Here is a 21,994-nt window from a genome sequence, read left to right on the forward strand (position 1 = left end):
TGTTTAGAAATCTTAATGGTTGGAATAATCTTACCGATAATCTTTTTTCTTCATCTACTCATACGTAAACACTTTTCATAACTGTAAACACTTTAAACAGTATACGGCACTCATTAAATAAATCTTCTAAGAAATAACTGAATTAATCGTCAGTCACTATACACATAAACAAACATTCTTGCATGAAATACTACTGATCACTTATGAATTAAGGCAACACACAATAATTCCTTAACTTGAGAGTTTATATGCACAGTTGTTCACTCTTCTGGCATTTAATTAATTCTTTAGACACTACAATTCCAAACACAGCTATCGGTAAATAACTCTGTGCTTTGCTTCAAGGTTCCGTATGTCCCTGAAAGGTCGGCCCTGAAATTGAATCTCAACTCAAATATCGCTAATCTATTTAGTAGTCACTCAGCTGTCTTCCGTAACTATAATTGTTATTCTACAACTTATTAGCTAACCGCCTCTCGACTAGTAGACTTTATTTAGCTGCTTGAGTAACTTGCCGACTCGCTATTATCGCACTGTGATTCCCGAATGCCGAATGCTCCGATTCCAACCTAATGCCAATCCTCTCCTTTCTCTCTCTAATCTATCTCTTAATTCCTCAATAATTTCAGCGTTCATCCTTATATATCTCTTCTTCCCGCCTAAATTATTCTCGTGATTTCTTTCTAAAACTCTTTTCAATAAACCTTTTCCTCACGTGGTGTTCCAAAACGTGCTCGCTCACTTACATACATTTCCATGACAACTAAACAAAATATAATAAAATTGAGGTATTGCATAACGCTAAACTTCTACAAATAGGAATAAATAAGGAATATTTATATTTCAATTAATGCGCAGTTAAATTATCAAATACAAGTTCTTATAATATGAACATAGTAATAATTAAAATAGCTTAATAATATTTACTACAGTCATCACTATTAATACATATATCTTTGATTAATTAATTAAATATTAGACAAAATTAAGGTAATTATAGGAATATTAAATTGTAAAATAAGTTGTTTACATTAAATAATATTTACAAGTCTAGCCTTTGTGATGGAAGATCATGTTGGATCCTGAATCAAATAATAATTACTCTAATCTCTATATATTCAGAATCCAACAACAGCATTGGAAGAACTGGTAATAACTGAGATGACATCTCTTCCCCCAGTTGAAGAGAGCAACCATGGGGTTTTGACATGGAAAATAAATAGAGACATACAGGAGAATCAAAGAAAAGGAAACGTATGTGGAATTATAAGGTGGGTGATTATAATAGTCTTAGATATCAACTTAGGTTAGTTCCATGGAGGGCAGAATTGGAAGGGTAGGATATCATTAATACTTGGGAAATGGTGAAGGAACATTCGTTAGCAGCAGACACAATTTGATGTAAAGTTGATGACAAATAATATCAAACAGGAACTACAGGTGAAAAAAAAAAATTATTCAAGAGATATAAGGAGAATGGTGGAGAGAGATGCATGAAGAATATAAGACTCTGGGCAGGAGAGTGACGTAGTATGGTGAGGAAGGCAAAACTGGAATATGAGAAGAGATTGGCATTAAGATCCAAAGAAAATCCTAGGGAATTTTTTAGCTATGTGGCTAGTAGGAGGAGAAATGACTGTGGAAGAATGATATTGTGGGATAAACATGATGTTGGATTGTGATAGAGTGGAATTTTATGAACTCCTATCTTATCACAATCTAACATGCGTTTCCAAACAAAAAAGGGAAAGAAATACAGTAAATTGCCTCTAAGTGTAAAATAAGTATGTTTATATATATATATATATATATATATATATATATATATATATATCAAGCATGTTCTGTTATGAAAGGGTAAATAAGTATGTATTTTGTGCCATTCACGAATGTGGTTAATTTAATATTAAAAGTGTAAAACATTAGCAGAGTATTATAAAATAACATGTATAAAAGAATTATAGAATGTAAGCACAAATTCAACAGTTGGGGGTGGAGTGAAGCCCAAAGGTCATGGAGCCGTACGCGAGGGAGCGGCTCGCCCAAAGCAAACAACATGACGTCAGCGTACATGCGATAGTGGGGGAGAGGATGGACGCTGTGACATAATAGCACGTGAGAGTTCACCAGACATCGAAAAGGGCGAGAAACCCTGAGAAGAAAAGAGGGAAATATAAGGGTCATACGACCCTGAAACAAGGCCTTTTGTTCTTGGATTTCCTGTGTGTTCGTCTCTCGTGGTGGCGTAGGGTGGCAGTGCCTCTGTGCTGGAGGATACCGACTAAGGCAGTTGCGGGTCTCAGCGGCCGTATTCTCCGCGAAAAAAAGCAAGTCCGGCAGTCCACAGAAGGCCAGTTTCCTGTGAACCTATGATGCAATAAAGAACCAAAAAGGGAAGATAAGAAGACTTTATTCGTGTTTCACTGAATATGAATGAAAGATTTGTGCCACGTTAATATGTTATGTAAAAGGAACATTAATGATATGGAATAAGATTGTATTGCTATCACTTTAGAAAGCTATTGAATTTGATCTTACTGTCTGTCGCTGTGTTAAAGTTCGCTATTATATTGAATGAAGTTATGGATATGTTAGAGTAAAGAATTGATAAATTATAAAGAGACTGTGAAAGATATGAATGTTATCTTGTGTAGTCTGACAGAGCTACAGAGTTTATGATTGACTGTGATAATAATACGTGAATAATGCATTAGAGAGTGTTAATATAATTCTTACTTTAGGAAGCTACTGCATAATATGTTATAAGTATAATAGTAGTGTTTGAATATTTTATACTTTGTGAACTCCCTTAAGATGGGATTTAAACTAATGTTATTAAGTGTATCAGCTTTTGAGATATAATAAACCTTGCTTTTGATTCTAACAAAGACTTTCTGTGATTTCTGGAATCCGATGCACCTCTTATAAAATATTACGAACCTATGCGGGATATTAGAAAAGGGTAAATTTTGGCCATGTCTGCAGAGTTGATAGGTATCATTAAGTACTGTCCTGAGGTTACCTCTTGGTTGTTAATATTAATAATCTAATAGCGCTAAGTGGCGCAGCGAAACAAATAAATTTCTTGGCGTTTTAAGAGAGGTAAATCTCAGACACTCTGATACTCTGATACTGCCTCGATCTCAAGGAAATTCCATTGTCCCTTGGAGGTACCACGTGTTACCCGATTGAATGTATAACGGAGGTATAGCAAAAAGGTTGAAAATAGTTGTAATAAGGAAGAAGGCGACACAACAATGGGAATAGAGTGACTGATGCAGAGGACATAATGGAGTTGTTCAATGAACACTTTATTGGAGTATTTCATTCTTGAGAAGCAGGTTTTAATATTAGAGGGGTAGGACAGGTTCGAGGTTTAGAGGTGCAAGAGGAGAGTGTGTTCCAAATGCTGAGTGCTGTGGATGCGAGTAAAGCAGTGGGACTGGATGGTATTTCACCATGGATTTTGAGAGAATCTGCTAAAAAACTAACAGCTCTGTTCACCTGGCTTTTCAATGAAAGTCTGGCTACAGGAAAGATACCCAGTGAATGGAAGGAAGATAAGATAGTGCCATTGCATAAGGGCAGTAGCAGACTGGAAGTGTCTACTTATAGGCCACTTTGTGTGTCATCAGTAGTTATTAAGGTCTTGGAGAAATTAGTGAGGGACTATATACAGTTTTGGGCAGATGAGGGTAATGTTATCTGTGAGAATCAACATGGATTTGTTAAGAGGGCTCTTGGTTAAGTAATATGATTGCCTTTTATAATAAAGTGACAAGACCAGTTGATGAGAGAAAGGCATACACTGCCATTTTTTTGGATTTTGTAAATGCATTTGACAGGGTGCCACATGATAAGCTGATATTTAAGTTATAGCACACTGGTTTAGATATTGGATTAGTCAACTAGATTCAGGATTGGCTGTCTTATTGGCTGAGAGATGTGTATGTTGGGGTAATATCAAGGAGGCAGGGGGTTGTAGGTGGGACTCTGTGGGGCTCAGTGCTGGGACCTGTATTGTTTAAATTTTATATCAATGACATTGTCAATGGATTGTAAGGGGATATTCAGTTGTTTGCAGATGATGTGAAGCTGGGAAGTACAGATGTGGTGGCTCTGCAAGAAGATTTGGATAAACTAGACAGAGTGGCAAATGAATGGGGGTATCGGTTTAATGCAGCAAAATGTAAGATCTTGAGGTTTGGGAGACATCAATGGGACACTTCATACTCTATTGGAGGAGTTATACTGGAGGACGTATGGGAGACAGGAGATCTGGGGGTTGATGATTGATAAAAACCTGAAATTCAGGGGACATATTGCAAAGGTGGTGAAGGTAACACAGAGGATTGTTACAATACTGAGAAGGATGCTGATCTGCAAGATAAAAGAGCTATCATTCCATTGTATAAGACCCTGATCAGATCATACTTAGACTATTGTTCTCAAATTTGGTTTCCAAGGTTTTGAAGTGGATAAATGAACTGTGAAAAGGGTGCAGAGGCAGATAACAAAGATGGTTTCAGGACTGTACAATGTTTCTTATGGGAATCGGCTGAGAGAATGTAGGCAGAGTTTGGTGAATGGAAGGAGAGGTGATATGATTGAGACTTTTAAACTGTTGAGAGGCAGTTACAGGGTTGACACTGGGGAGTTCTTTCACTTTGTGGAACAGGTTTGGGCAACTTGAGGTTTGGGAAACATCGACGGGATGCTGCATACTCTATGGGAGAAGTTATACTGGAGGAAGTTGGGGAGACAAGAGATCTGGGGTTGATGATTGATAGAAACCTGAAGTTTAGGGGACATATTGCAAAGGTGGTGAAGGTAACACAGAGGATTGCTGCAATTATGAGAAGGACACTGACCTGCAGATATAAGAGGGTTATCATTCCGTTGTATAAGTCTCTGATCAGACCACACTTGGATTATTGTTCTCAGATTTGGTCCCCAAGATTTGAAAGGGATAAATTAACTGTGGAAAGGATAGAAAGATGGATGACAAAGATGGTTTCAGGACTGTACAAGGATAGTTATGAGAATCGGCTGAGGGAATGTGGACTGCAGAGTTTGGTGGATAGAAGGAGAGGTGATATGATTGAGACTTTTAAACTGTTGAGAGGCAGTTACAGGGTTGACACTGGGGAGTTCTTTCACTTTGTGGAACAGCAGGAAGGAGCGATGAAAAGGCACCATCACTGGAAAGTACAAAAGGAAGCTGCGAGCAAGAGTGTAAGGAGTGGTTTCTTTGCGTGGAGGGTGGTGGAACTGTTGAATGCATTGCCTGATAGAGTGGTTAGAGAGAAAGAATGGTCAATGAGTTCAAGGAGTGGTACGATAGACTGTGTGTTTCCTAGGAAGGACCTCCCACGATGAGTCTCTTGACTGCATGGAGGCCTGAATAATAATAATAATAATAATATGTTCCAGGTAAAGGAAAGAATGAATATGAAAGAATAACTATTCTCAATACAGTTGGTGTGAGTGTGACAGATGCAGAAGAGGTTGTTCAACTAATGAGCACCCATTTAGCTAAAAGCTATCAACCTGGTGTATATAACATTGAGCTGACTGCTACTACTTCACTGAATGAAGAAACTCAGGTCTATGAAGAGGAGGTATTAGAGCTGTTGCACAAACTAAATAACAGTTCAACCATAGGGACTGATGGGATATCAGCACAGGTGCTAAAAGTGCATTCAGCTAAACTGGATATTTCTTTGACCAGGCTATATAATTTGAGTCTGAGAACTGGAAAGATTCCACAGGAATGGGAAGAATGTATGGTAATCCCATTGCACAAGGGCTGTACAAAGACCAATGTATGCAACTATCAACCAATCGGTATCTCAAGAATGGTGGTAAAGATTTTGGAAAAATTGGTTAGGGCTCCCATTTAGAAATGGGTTGACAGTGAATCTCTACTTTGTAATGAACAGCATGGGTATACTAAGGGAAAGTCATGTTTTAGCAACATTATTATAGAATGTAAGCAAGTTGCTAAAACATGACTTTCCCTTAGTAAACCCATGCTGTTCATTACAAAGTAGAGATTCTCTGTCAACCCATTTCTAAATGGGAGCCCTAACCAATTTTTCCAAAATCTTCACCACCATTCTTGAGATACCGATTGGTCGATAGTTGCATACATCGGTCTTTGTACAACCCTTGTGCAATGGGATTACCATACATTCTTCCCATTGATATATATATGGTAGCATTGGTATGATAGCTGGAGTGTGTAGTATATTGCCCCCTCATTTAGTCCCTGATTCCCTGGAGATCTCTCTTAATAATAATAATAATAAAACTGATCCCTGTGGCACATCACTAGTTTTCTTCTTCTTTTGAGGAACTAGACAAGGGAAATGAATACACTATGATACTTTTGGATTTTGCTAAGGTTTTGACAGAATACAGCAAGGAGGACTGTTGTATAAATTGGAGAATATGGATTTGGATTATAAAATATTAGCATGGATAAGAGGATGGGTGACTGACAGATATCAAAAAGAAGTACACGAGGAATGCGAGTCTACAAGATTTAAGGTAACTAGTGGTGTACCACAAGGACTGGTTCTTGGTCCACTGTTATTCAATCTGTACATTAATGATATTGGGAAGGATTTGACAGACGACATACAGCTATTTGCTGATGATGCAAAGATAGGGGGTAATCAAGAATGCTGCTGATATGTAGTACTTGCAAAATGATTTGAATAGGCTGGAGTTGTGGGAATGGGAAAATGAATATCAGTTCAATGTCAGTAAATGCAAAGTCATGCACTTTGGTATGATTAAATATCCAATGTTGTATTATATTGGTAAGATTATGCTAGAAAAACAGATCAGGCTAGTGATCCTAGTAGATAGGAAGATGAAGTTTGGGGACATAACATAGCTGCAATGCTGAAATGAACTTACAAACTTAGAACTTACAAAGTCTTGATAAGACCTCACTTGGACAACTGTGCACAGGTTTCCTGGTTTTGATTGTGATTTGATATAGTGGAGAGAGAGTGCAAAGGAGAGTGTTAAAAATGATATCAGAATTTTGAAATACTGATTATGAAGACAGATTAAGAATGGTAGACTGCAGATACTAGCAAACAAGAGAAAGTAGGGTGATATGATTGAGACTTACAAACTTCTGACAGGGTCATACGGGATTTTAGTTGATGGAATTTTTCATTGTATGGAAATATGAAAGGAAAACAAGACATCCTTGGAAGCTGAGAATGAATGTTGCTAAGAAGGTCAAAGAATGAGGGCAATATTTTTCTCTCATATGGTGGTGACTAATTAGAATGGATTGCCATTGGATGCTGTGAGTGCAAGTAGTGGGAATGAATTCAAGAGTGTGTAGTATATCGCCCCCTCATTTAGTCCCTGATTCCCTGGAGATCTCTCTTAATAATAATAATAATAAAACTGATCCCTGTGGCGCATCACTAGTTTCCTTCCTCTTTTGGGATATGAAACTACTATATTCAAATTTCTGATCACTATCTGACAGCCAGTCACTAATTCAATTCAGAAGTTTGTTATCCAAACACTTCTTCTTCTTCTCCCTACTACATATTAGGCCTACTGGCCTGTTACAGAGCTAACTTAAGTTCTTCTAAGTCGTACCCATCCCGAGGATAAGCTGACTAGCTATGCCTCCTGGTATATCCTGTGGCTATAACTCATGTGTTCATGGGGCCAGTTTGTCTGCTTGCGGGGGGGGAATAACCCCAGATAAACTGTGGAGAAAAACCATGTTGTCCACACCCAAGACCAGCTATCTTGGCTATGTCTGAGAAAGATCCTCACGCTCCGCATGTCAGTGATGGGAATCGAACCCAGGACACTCCTTTCTCAGGCATATGGTTGTGAGGCATATAGCCACTAGGCTAACCGCGCAGACATTATCCAAACACATCTGTTGCAATTATTATAAAAATCAAGTGGATATTAGATCCAGCATTATTTTAAACCTAATGCAGAAACTCTGGAAGTTTCTTAAAAATAATTTGACTGGAGAGCTTACGGGAATACGCCCACCGACATTTATGAGTCGCCCTAGCACGGACCACCTTAGAAAACATGCATGCTGCTCAGGCATTCATATATTCACTTTCTAATTTGGTCCATTTTTTAAGGTTTCACTGGCCTGAGAGCTGTTTCAAACTGGTTGGTTTCATCAGAGACCAGATAGAAACCTTAATAGAGGAAAAACCCTCTTTCAATACTAAGGAACTTGAAATGTCGGAGAGGCATATTTTTCGTAAGCGAATTCTCGGTCGGTGCATAAAAGTATTTACCAAAATAAAGAGCCCAAAGTTCTTTATTTTAATAAATATTTTACGCACCAACGAAGAGTATATCTGTTTCAATTTATTTAAGAGCTTTCGTGTAGCAATCTATGAAAAGCTTTTGCAAAATCCAAGTGCACCACTGCATATGAATCTACCTGTCCAAGGTACTTGTCACCTTGTTAAAGTACATAAGTTAGCAAAATATAATCTTCCTTTAACAAACCTATGCTGATAACCACAGAGAATGCTGCTGTTATCCCATTTCTGTTTCTTATCAACATCTCTTATTGCATCTCTCTCCATCCTTCTCCTTATATCTCTTGGATAATCTGTATCAACCCATTTCTGCTTCTTATTTCTCAACAATCTTTCTAGTACCTTCACCACAACTTGAGATATAGAGTTCGGCCTATAATTTGAAGGCACAGCCTTAACACCATCTTTATGCAGCTGAACAATTTTACTATCTTTCCACTCCATTGGAACCTGTAATGTTTGTATTCCACTGATGAATGTCATATCTGTTTAATAAGTCTTATTAAAGAGGCATGCCAGTCCTACTGCTAATTCCTTTAAGAAGCATGGTGATATGTCATCAAATTCTATCATCTTATTGACATCAAGGGTATTTATTTCCTCAAATATCTCCTGCTCACTCACAATTAGGTCATCCTCTCCTAAGTCCTCCACACTTAATTTCCTTGAAATTCCACCCTGATCATATGAAACATTATATTATAAACATCATATGAAATATAAAAATTGATTACTGAATACCTCAACAATGTCTTCAGCAGCAGTTACCATTCTACCATTTTCATCCACTAACATCACCTTACCATGATCATTCTTCCTTCTACTTACCAAATATCTAAAAAATTCTAGAGTTTTTCTTCGTTTGATTTGCCAATTTCTGCTCATACTGTACTTTTGTTTTCCTTACTAACTGAGTCAATCTCCTGGCTTGTTCTTTATACTCTTCATGTAACTGATTATTACCAGTATTCATACTTGTACTGCCTTCAAAGTATTTTCTTCTTTGAGATTTCATGATTAAGCTCCTCATTCATTCATTTTACGCTTATGTTATTCAGCCTTTTGGTCTTCAGAATACGTACACATATTGAAGCTTTATGTATTTTTTGTCAATTCCCAAGCTGCATTTATTTCCTACTGCTCAACTCCTTGATCCATGCTATAACTCCATTCTGACTCCTAAGGTTGTTATAATCACCAGGCTTATAATTCCATATATATCCTAAGTATAGTCTCTGGGAAAAATTCCTATGTTACTCCTCTTAAACACTATTATTATAATTACGGCTGTTATAGCCTGTTTTTGTTTAGGAGTGTCCCTTATTTAAATACATTGGCTATCAATACTCAAGAGGGGGTATATATATTTAGGGCATTATTGGTGAGTATAGAAGGCAATTAAAGTAGAATAAAAGAGGTGGAAAAATTTGGTACATGCCTTTTTTGATTCTACAATGTCTTCCACTTCCAAGATCTCGCTGAAGGTTGTTTACAAATGGGGGGAGGGAGTGTGGGGGTGTGTTTACACGCGGGAAAATAAATTTGGATAACCCGGGTTAATATTAATAATATATATATAAATGAATAGATGTATTATTTTGAATTAGGGTGCACTTTTGTGTGTGTGTGTGGGGGGGGGGGGTATACTTATGTGGCAACTGGGGCAGGGTTAAAGGGGTGTGGAGCCGTTTCGGTCATGTGACCGTCCTCGGAACTTTGTAGGAAATGAGTGTGACACTCATTGACACTCATTTCCGACAAAGTTCCGAGGATGGTCACACGACCGAAACGGTTCCACACCCCGTTAACCCTGTCCCAGTTGCCACATAAGTATACCCTTCCTCCCCCCCCCTCACAAAAGTGCACCCTAATTCAAAATAATATATGTATACATTTATATATATATTAACCCAGGTTATCCAAACTTATTTTCCGTCTAAACACACCCCAAGCTCCCTCCCGCTTCTTTCCCCACCCCTTTTGTAAACAACCTTCAGCGAGATCATGGAAGTGGAAGACATCGTAGAATCAAAAAAGGTATGTACCAAATTTTTCCACCTCTTTTATTCTACCTTAATTGCCTTCTATACTCACCAATAATGCCCTAAATATATATACCCCTCTTGAGTATTGATAGCCAGTGTATTTAAATAAGGGACACTCCTAAACAAAAACAGGCTATAATAGCCATATACATCCTTCCTCACAAAAGTCTGCAGATTAACTAGGTTATGGCTAGCCATAACCTAGTTAATCACTTCAGGATCACTCTTACCAACTGAAGGAAAGTGTGAAATCCCCTCACAATTACATCCTCAGATGAAATGATCGAATCTAAAACTCTCGATCCTTGTGTGCCTTCCTTTACATGTTGCCTGAGATAGTTACCACTCAAGAACTCAAGAAATTCATTTTCCTTATTCCTAAAGGTGATTCAATGCATAGTCCTCAGAAAACAATTGCAGTGACTGCTGATGGTTTAACTGAAATAGTCTGTACCCTTAGCAATGTTATCAGAAAAAAATCCATGAACAAAATCTAAAAACAAACTTGAATTTGATTCTTGGAATCTTAATTAGCTGAACTAATCCACAGTTAATGAAACAGTATTTAAAACATTTCTGTTTTTTATATGAGGAAAATAAAATATTTCAATATGGTTATATATAATACTTACTTTCAGATATATATTTCACATATGATTCCTGAAAGAAGACTGGTGTTTTATTATTTACATCTTCAATACTAATTGTAACTGTCGTTGTAGCAGTTTGCTGAACAGGATTTCCAGAATCTACAGCATGAACCTTAAAAATCAGAACATATGAGATGTGGTATAAATTTTCTGTATTTGGTATATATCTGTGGAATACCAGAATACATACATAACCATTATTATTACATCAAAAATTAATATAATTATCAGGTTATACTTCACCTTATGCCTAAGCACTTCTACTATTATTAAACATTATTATTACCACAGTCAAAAAGACTTATTATGAGAAGAGCTCGCTAAATCATGTATCAGTGCACCAAGTTCAGTTTCTGAACTTGCTGCATTGCTGGACAAGGCATTCCACTAGGGTGCAACTCTCTGAGAAAAATCTTGCACTTCATTTGCATCTTCCAACAGCCCGTCATCTCTCTCTCTCAGTGTCATATCGTCCCACCTCTGCCATCTATCCAATAAACTCTACAGGTGGAAATCTTTCAATCTTCATGCTCAGCATTCCAGACATTTGATGTACCTAAATCACTCTTCACTGGACTCTTTCAAAAAATCTCTTGATCTCTTTGAAAATAAAGTAACCAAAATTTGTATACAGTATTCTACATGTAGTTTAATCAAGGACTACATTGTTTATGATTATTTGATGCTGCTTCTCATCAGTACCATAATCTATTTGTGATATCTTTAAAATTCTAATCAATGGAGTCACTAAATTTTAGGTCTATCCATAACCATCAAGCCTAAATTCCTAATCTTCCCCTCCTTTAATATATCTCTATGATATATAAATATATATGTATAACATTCCATTCCTGGAGTCCATCAAAACTTTACGTTTGCAACACTAAATTGTTAGCCTCATTCATGCTCATATAGCAACTCCTCAAGAGCCACAACATTTCATTCCCCACAGGATTTCACAATGAACAGCAGCCTCTAAATTTCAAATCTTGTCTGTTATTCACTGTTGGTTCCTTTATTCCTTCTACATTCTTTAAATCTCATCCTTGTATTCCAAATTTCAAAACAAGGAGTCTGTTAACTCCTTGGAGTTGTCTGGAACAATAATAATAATAAGAAGAAGAAGAAGAACATGGCCAGATGAGGGTAATGTTATCTGTGAGAGTCAACATGAATTTGTGAAAGGGCGCTCTAGTTTTAGCAATATGCTAGCCTTTTATGATAAAGTTAGAAGAACATTAGATGAGGGAAGGGCATATACTACAATTTTCTTAGACTTAGCAAAGGCATTTGACAGGGTGCCACATGATAAGCTGATATTTAAGTTGCAACACATGGTCTGGATGTCAGATTGGTCAACTGGATTCAGGATTGGCTGTCTGATAGGTATCAGAGAGTTGTGAATGGTGGGGCAGTTTCAAGGAGACAGAAGGTTACAAGTGGGGTCCCACAGGGCTCCGTACTAGGACCTATAATGTTTAGCCTTTATATCAATGACATTGCCAGTGGATTGCAAGGAGATATTCAGTTGTTTGCAGATGATGCAAAGCTGGGAAAGATTATTAGTAATAGTGCAGATGTGGTAGCCCTGCAAGAGGATCTGAATAAGCTAGATAGATGGGCAAATGAATGGGGGTGTCAGTTTAATGCAGCAAAATGTAAGGTCTTGAGGTTTGGGAAACATCAATGGGATGCTGCATACTCTATGGGAGGAATTATACTGGAGGACATATGGGAGACAGGAGATATGGGGGTTGATAATTGATAGAAACCTGAAATTTAGGGGACATATTGCAAAGGTGGTGAAGGTAACACAGAGGATTGCTGCAATTATGAGAAGGACACTGACCTGCAGAGATAAAAGGGTTATCATTCCATTGTATAAGTCTCTGATCAGACCACACTTAGACTATTGTTCTCAGATTTGGTCCCCAGGATTTGAAGGGGATAAATTAACTGTGAAAGGGTACAAAGACGGATGACAAAGATGGTTTCAGGACTGTGCAATTTTGGTTATGAGGATCGGCTGAGGGAATGTAGACTGCAGAGTTTGGTGGATAGAAGAAGGAGCAGTGATATGATTGAGACTTTTAAACTGTTGAGAGATGGTTACAGGGTTGACACTGGGGAGTTCTTTTGTTTGGTTGAACAGCAGGACGGAGTGATGACAAGAGGCTATCCCTGGAAGTTATGAAAGGAAACTGTGAACAAGAGGGTGAGGAGTGGTTTCTTTTCATGAAGGGTGCATGGAATGGAATGCATTGCCTGATGGAGTGGTGAGAGTGAGAAAGGTCAATGAGTTTAAGGAGTGGTATGACAGACTTTGTGTTTCTTAGGGGGGGGGGCCTCCCCTCGATGAGTCTTGGCAGACTTTATGTTCTTAGGAAGGACTTCCCACGATGAGTCTTTTGACTCCATGGAGGCCTGAATAATAATAATAATAAAAAAACTGCTAAAACGTGACATCTTAACAATCCTAACCCTTACATAAATCCCAATGTTATCACCTCAACTGTGGATCCAAGCAAGCACTAGCCTCTCCACCACCTTGACCACAGCTCCAGGTACATCATCTGGTTGTATATTCATGCTCTTATCCTGGTACTTGTTTTTGTTAAGTTGGATATTTTTATTCTCCTTCCACTCCTTCAGGGCTGTATCCCATCGCAAGGCTCCTGTTGCATAAACATGAAGTTTACGTAATTCCTATTATATCTCTTGCTTTCTCACTATTAATTCCTCTTCCATAATCGTTCCTGGTTTAAACTTTCATGATATTCACATTTATAAGATTGAAATACCTTGATGAATTGCTCATTAAAAGTTTGATCTATATTCAAAACAGTCGCCAGATATATACTATTTTCAACAATTAATGCTATTCACCTATAATCATGCCTTCTTCTAGTAGCCATTAAAATATTAAAAGAATTAACACTTTCTTAGCCAATGGCTACAACCCACCAAAAATACAAGAAATATTAAAACCAGTCAACCACAACCCCTCCCTCCCTCTCTTCATAACAAAAATTACCCTAAATCCATCACCATTTCCTATATCTAGGGCACCTCTGAAAAGTTAAATAAAATTTTAAAAAATATGACCTGACTTCTTGTTACAAACCATATAAAAAATTAGCATCCCTTATCTGCAAAACAAAGTACCTGATGTATATACCAGGTCCCTTGCAGCTGTAAACTGTCTTACTTTGGCCAAACAGGCAGGACAGCAAATGTCAGGATTTAGGAACACAAAGACTACATCCGGTATGACCAGTACAGCCACTCTGGGCTTGCAGACCATGCTCTGGATATCTGCCACAGAATACATTGGAAGAAAGCCACGTTAATAACGCCACAGTAAATTTAAATATGAAATACTGTTCATGGAATCAGAATCAGTTCTAAAAAACTGTCCAAACCTCAACAAATTTGAGTGCATGAGACTGCCCCAAATTTGGGAACCTTGCATCTTGAGAACTTCAGCCCAACAGCCAAGACAACCCAATATAGCCTGCTAGGGGGCACCTTTAGGATTCTAGGAACAACAGTAGTTTTCTCTCTTCTGCTTTGCTTTGTTTGCTTTTTTGTAGTGCCTGCGTGCATATGTCATAGTTGTATGTTCCTCATGATCATGGCAATGTGACATTGCCAAAATATAGGAGGTATTTATTAAAGTTTCTTTTAATTAATATTCCAGTATACGTTGTAAATTCCTTAAATAATTTAATAGCCATAACAGTGTAGTAGGGAAGGTTGTGGGTGTGTTTCCAGGGTATAACAATGATGAGTTGCGACAGAAGCCAAAATCATGAATGATATGCTAGCAGAGCTGTGTGAGGAGAAGGAAGTGAAATTTGTGGATGTATGGCATGTGTTTGAGGGAAGTATGAAATTATACAGGCATGATGGGTTGCATATAAATGGCTTTGGAGTGAGTGTACCGGAAAAAGTGTTGCTGGTAGTATAGTGTGTGGAAGTACATACACTATACTATACTACAGTATGTGATGCATGGATTATAGTCATGAATACTTCGACAATATTTGGAAGAGATAGGATCTTCACTACATGTCGTTATGCCCATAGTTAACCATGAGTCACATCATGGTAGTCAACCTCCTAGATAGGAGATGACACATGAATAGGATGAGAGTATGTGATGAGTGCAAGAGATCAGAAGAAAGAGATGAAGGGAAAAATTAAGAGAGTGGTACTGAAGAGATAGAAGTGCTTGGCAGTGGAAACCGTAGTAATGTGAGAGATAAAGAGAGCAAACAGGTATGCAAGAGAAACAGGAAAATGTAGGAGGAACATATGGCATAGGGAGAATGAATGTGCAAAGCAGCAGTGAATGTGTGTATGAAGATGGAGTATATTGTGATGTTGGTGGGGAAGTTGAGACTGAGCAAGATATATGTAGTAGGTCATGATAGAGGTGAGTGGCAGATGTGGTGGAAAAATCACAACCAACAAGTGGCTCAAATAGGACTGGTTAAAAAACCTAAAAATGAATTTAAAATGAATTACTGTGTTTGTTTACAAATGCCAGAAGTATCAGCAATAATGGGGATGAAACGGTTTCACTCATTGAGATTATTCACCCCAAAATCAATGAAATAAGTGAAATATGGTTGAGTGAAGATGACATTCTAACAGGAAGAGAAGAGAAGGATACATTATTTTCCCCTGAGGATTAAGGACAAAAAGTATAGGTGAGTGCTGCTGATGGTAGCAGGAGAATTAAGTCCACATAAAGTAGACATGAAAGGGGGAAATACTAGCAATGGTTATGAGGCAGGGAGGTGTAACGTGGAGGTAGACAGGAAGACATATTTAGTTCGATGTTGCTATAAGCCTGGGAATGAGGAGAGTGGTGAAGAAGAAACGTATAAGCAACTTGGATTAGTGAATAAAGAAAGGATAATTATTATGGGTGATTTTAATTATGGTGGTATAGATTGGAATGAAGAGATAGCATCTGGGAATAAGGAAAATCAATTTCTTGAGTTCTTGAAAGATAACTGTCTCAGGCAGAATAAAGGAATGCACATGAGGATCGAGAGTTCTAGATCTGATCATTTCATTAGAGGATGTAATTGTGAGAGGGGGGGGGGTTTCACATTTTCCTCCAGTTGGTGAAAGTGATCATGAAGTAATCACTTGTGTTGTGCATAGTCATATGCAGACTCTAGTGAGGAAAGGATACAGAGTAAAATCTCTCGTAACCAGAGCCCAATTAACTGGTAAAATCAAAACAACAGCACTTTCGAAGGTCTAAATTTAAACCAGAAATTTAAGCCTACGAGATAAGAAAAACATGCAACGAGCTTGCATTCTGACAAGATTTGCCATGCAATGTTCATCTATGTCAGCACATGATGTTATGAAACTTCACTGCATGCACAGTAAATTTTTAAAGCTCTAGTGACAATTTTGTTAGAAGACATTCTAAGTTATGTTATGTTGTCACACTAAGAAATTCACAACAACTTTCATGTGATAATGCGTACTGTAATTTCTAAATGCTGTTTAAATTTGATTTTGTAAAATATAATATTATGTGTATGTGCTTTAAATTATAAAAAATCTGTACAATTTTTGATGTTATTTATTTAATTATCGCCAGCAGATCAAAAAATATGACCAACGAACACGACCATGCTGCAATTTCTACACATTTCATCACAAAACCTGAACAGGTAGGTTCTTGAAATATTTATTCAATTATCCTGCAAAATCACATATCCGGAATCCTCTCTTAACCAGCAGCAAAGTCCCGTTGTTGCTGGTTAAGAGAGATTCTACTGTATGTGGAATTATTAATCACCAGCCTTATTAATTAAGAAGGATGTTGATTATGACAAGCTTAGGAGACAGCTTATAGCTATAACATTTAACGAGGAGTTGAGCAGTAAGGAAATAAATGCTACACGGGAATTGATGAAGAAATACATAACAGAATCAATGTGTGAATGTATTCCAAAGGCCAAAAGGCTGAATAAGGTAGGTGTAAAATGGATGAGTGAGGAGCTTAAGCATGAAATCTGGAAAAAGAAAGTACTTTAGAGGAAGTACAAGATGAATAATGGTAATAATCAGTCACATGAAAAGTATAAAGAACAAGCCAGGAGAATGACTCAGTTAGTAAGGAAATCAAAAGTAGAGAATCAGCTGAATTCACAAATCAGGTAAAGAAAAACCCAAAATAGTTTTTTAGATATGCAGCAAGTAGAAGGAAGAATGATCATAGTAAGATGAAGTACAGAAGACATTGTTGAGGTATTCATTTATAAAGGTGTTTCATCCTGATCACAGTGGAATCATGAGGAAATTAAGTGTAGAGGATATAGAAAGGGATGGCTTAATTGTGAGTGAGAAGGAGCTATTTGAGGAAATAAATAACTTTGATGTCGATAAGGCAATAGCATTTGATGACATATCACCATGCATCTTAAGGGAATGTTTCAGGGAACTGGCAATAGCATTGGCATGTCTGTTTAACAAAAGTGTTGCAACAGCACAGGTGCCAAAGGGGTCGAAGGAGGATAAAATTGTGATAAGGCTGTAGCTTCAAATTATAGGCCAGTCTGTATGTCGGGAGTCGTGGGGAAGTTACTGGAGAGAGAGATTGGTGAGAAGTAGGATACAGAAGTATTTTCTGTGGTTATCAGCAAGGGTTTGTTAAAGAGAGATCATGTTTTACTAACTTACTTATGTACTATAACAATATGATAAATACCTTGGGACTGGGGAAATGCATATACAGTGGTGTACTTAGATTTTTCAAAGGCTTTTGATAGACTGCCACACAGCAAGCTCTTAAATAAACTAAAACAGATGGGATTTCATAATGGAATTCTGAGTTGGATCAGTGACTGGCTTTTAGATAGGTATCAGAAAGTTGCATATGTGGGTGCAGTATCCTGAAAGAGACAGGTCACTAATGGTGTGCTGCAGGTCAGATTTTGGGCCATTGTTGTTCAATTTGCATGTTAATGATATTGGCATGGGTTTGACTAGTGATATGCAGCTGTATGTAGATGATGCAAAATTGGGGGAGAGCAATGCTGAGTCAAGCAGATGTTATGGCCTTACAAGAGGACCTGAATAGATTGCATGAATGGGCAGGTAAGTGGAACTATCAGTTTAATGTTGCAAAGTTTTGAGATTTGGTAAGCAACGATGGGATGCAAAATATACACTTGGTGGGGAAACTTTAATGGACATAGATGAGATGAGAGATCTAGGAGTGATGGTGGACAAGTCCCTGACATTTAGGGGCCATATTGCTCAATATAGATAATTGCAATGATGCAGAGGACCTGACATTCAGAAATAGAGAAGTTATGATGCTATTGTATAAGGCCTTGATCAGGCCTCATATGAATTATTGTGCATAGATTTGGTTGCTGGGTTTTTGTGGTGATGAGGATATGTTGGAAAGGTTCCAGAAAAGATTCACAAAGTTGGTGAGTAGTCTTTGGAATGTGCAATACACGGACATATTGAGAGATTGTAAATTGCAAAGCCTTGTGAATAGGAGAAAGGGAGAGGGGATATGATAGAGACGTATAAAGTAGCCAGGGGTTGTTATCAGGTTGATAAAAGAGATTTTTCATACAATGGGAGAAGGGGGGGGGGTAGAATGAGAGGCCATCACTGGAAACTGTATAATAGGGTGTAAGCAGAGGGGTGAGGAGTAGGTTGTTTGTATAAAGAGTGGATGGTGAGAGGAATGCATTGCCTCAGTGTGTTGTGGGTGTAGATACATTGAATCAGTTTAAAGTACGGTTGGATGAGCAAAATGTGCAATAGTGTGTACTTTTCACGATGAATTTCTGGCTCCACGTAGATCACATGTTAATAATAATAATAATAATAATAATATATCTGTAGGTTGAATCATTCGATAATTCCCCACCCCAAAATATTTAACAATTATATAACACATATACACCTTTTTTTAAATAATTCTAATCCTTTTTTTAAGATAATTTTATCAAGTAATTTATAATTTTTTTATAACAAGTGCAACTTTTGCCATAAATACTGTATAAGTTTGTTAAAGAAACATCAGTATTTCTGTTGAGGATGTCTGCTAATCAACAACTATGCCATTGCTGAGGTATTCTGCACTGCACATTGAGGCAGTTAGTGTGACCACTGGCAAAGTGTTCTCTCTTTTCTTTCTCAATAGCAATGAGAGTAATCTAAGCCTTTAGCCTTTTTCCTCCAGCTGAGAGGATTATTATGGAGTATTTCTAAAACACAGAAATTAGATCGTATGATTTTCTTCACCTAAAAGACATCTATCTCCCTGTTAACTCAATGCACTCAATAAACTATGTAAAGATAACAGCATAGTCATCATCAGGTCTGACAAGGGAAGTACTATGGTTATCCTCAACTAGTGAATACAATAAGAAAATGGATATTCTGTGAAACCACTCCACCTACAAATCTTTAAATTGTGATCCCACCAAATCATAAATTAAGAAATTAAAAAGCCTACTCAAAAAAACTTTTCTTCTGGCCTCCTGATATCACAAAAACACTCAAACTCTTCAGTCCCCCCCCCCTGGTTATATGGCATAAACCAATTTCCATCCTAATATCTACAGTAGATACCACTAATTCTCCCTGGTATAAATCATCCAAACAGTTAGCAAAACCTCCTGCTTAACCCCCCCCCTTTACTGGTTAAACCAAATCATACATAATTTTTTTTTCCAATTTTAAAAGCTCCATTGAAAATATAATTGTTAATGATACCAATATCCTAGTGAGCACTGACATCACCTCGCTGCTCACTAACATTCCCTTAAATGACACCATATTGATTTCAGAAAAAGCATTTCTTCTTTATCAACCTCTTTTCCTTTGCTTTCCATTCCAATTATTTAACACGGAAAAACAGTACATTTTTAGAGTCTCCCCTCTCACTCCCAATGCCAATTTTTTATAGAAGATTTTGAAAAACAAGCACTTGACTCAGCCTCTCTCAAACTTTCTACCTGGTTAAGATATGTAAATGATGTCTTTTCTATTTGATCTCATGGTCCAGACACATCAGGTACTTTTCTATTTGATCTCATGGTCCAGACACATCAGGTACTTTTCTATGTGATCTCAATAGTCTTCACCCTAGAATCCAATTATTACTATTATTATTATAGAGCTGGGTATATAAACGAACGGGTGCATGGTGATATCACTGCCCCCATTTTTTATAGTTTTAAAGTGGTTCCAACTCCTGTTTTTAATTTGAAAGTGTTCCCAAGTAACTCTACCAGTCACGCCGAAGACAGTGATATAAAATTCACCGAAATTGGCTAAGAAGAAACTAAATTTTGAAGTGTTGAAAAGTGAACAGAGAGGACTGCGGTCAACAAGGAGCAAAGAACAAAGGACGTCACCATCTTTACAATCACGCCACCATTACTGAAGGGAAGAAAGGTGAGTCATGAAGTGTATCAAATGCCTGGAGGATTTATCTTCCGATAGAAATCAAATAACCTGTACAAAATGCAGTAGGATTCTACACTTAAAATGTGCCAGCTTTTCAGAACCAACCTGGCAACATAAAACCAATGCAAGATGTGAGGAATGGAAGTGTGTAATCTGTAGGAGGAACAAAGAAACACATCTCATGCAGCCACCTACAACACAGCCGATTATACCAGAGGCAAAATCAGATGACGAACTGAACAGACAAAAAAATGCAGGTGAGTCCTAGAATTTCAACTCTTTGAATATAATAATAAAAAACAGCCTAGAGACTATAAAAGCCAGCTTAGTAGATCTTGTACAAGAACTCTTCGACAAACAGAATGAACAAATAAACAAAAAAAATCTAGGGAATATGAGGATTTGGTCAATTTAGCAGTGATAGAAGTGTTGTAAACAGTAAAAGACATCAAATTCAGCCTGTAATGCACTAAATGACAGGCAACACAATTTGCTGAAAGAAACATCTGAACTTCGTCAAGAACTTCATTCTCTAAAACTACAATATCAATACGAACGCTTAAATCAGCAACAACATAAAGAAGATCATATCATAAACGGTCTTGCCGAAACTGCACCTACAACAAACCTCAGAGATGTAGTTTTAAAATTAGGCCATGCAATTGACATCCCCCTACAGCTTAATGACATTCAGACCATAAATCGGATTCTTAGGAAGAGCAAAAAACAAGGCTTGCCACGAACTGCACCAGTCATAGTTCATGTTGCAAGCAAGTCCATAAGAGACAATCTCATAAAAGCCAGCAGACAGAAAAAACCAGTTGCCAAGGACTTGAACGCATTGCAAGACAACACACCAATCTTCCTATCCGAATTTTTAACACCATTCAACCAGAATCTGTTGTACCAAGCAAAAAAAGCAAAAACAGAAAAAAATTTCGAATTTTTGTGGATCAAAGATGCCAAGATATTCTTGAGGAAGTCACAAACTTCAAAACCGATACAAATTAAAAGCTCAGAAGACATAGAAAGCCTGCCACAGTGAAAAAAAAAAAAAGTCTCCTAATTATTTAAGTTAAGGGATATTACATCCCATATAGTTTCTTAGCCGAATAAGAAGCTCAAAGAGTTTCATGCGGAATATAGAAACGATATAAAGTTCGACAATTCCAAGCGTAAGCAAATACCTGGATAGTGCAACACCTGACCCATTTGGTAGTGCAAACCAAGGCAACTCATAATAAGGATGGAGCAAGCTCCGATCACTATTCTTGGAATTTACCCATAATGTGAACTTAGCTCATAGGAGCTGTATTACTGTTCTAGGTCACTACCCAGACCGGTTTCAACCTATATTGAGGTCTCATCAGTGAGTAGGTAGACCTAGTAAATACCAAATTTGTAGTGAACTGAACTTACATCCCTTCTATGAGAATTACCAAGAAGGTGTCCTAATAAATTACTAATTATATGAAGAGCCAAAGGCTTC

At 37.4% G+C, this 21,994-nt stretch overlaps 1 protein-coding gene across 1 annotated transcript in view; it reads right to left on the reverse strand.

Annotated features, from left to right (window-relative positions):
* The window catches only part of Cad74A (cadherin 74A), an 850,889-nt gene that overhangs the window by 602,144 nt on the left and 226,751 nt on the right, over positions 1–21,994 (reverse strand). Inside the window, exon 18 of the mRNA XM_090396473.1 lies at positions 11,017–11,146. Within this exon, the coding sequence (XP_090252599.1) occupies positions 11,017–11,146 (130 nt within the window). The remainder of the gene's footprint in view (positions 1–11,016; positions 11,147–21,994) is intronic.

This window comes from Typopeltis vanoorti, chromosome 8 (genome assembly GCF_054136105.1).
Source record: "Typopeltis vanoorti isolate ZY-2024b chromosome 8, IOZ_Tvanoo_1.0, whole genome shotgun sequence".
NCBI lineage: Eukaryota > Metazoa > Arthropoda > Arachnida > Uropygi > Thelyphonidae > Typopeltis > Typopeltis vanoorti.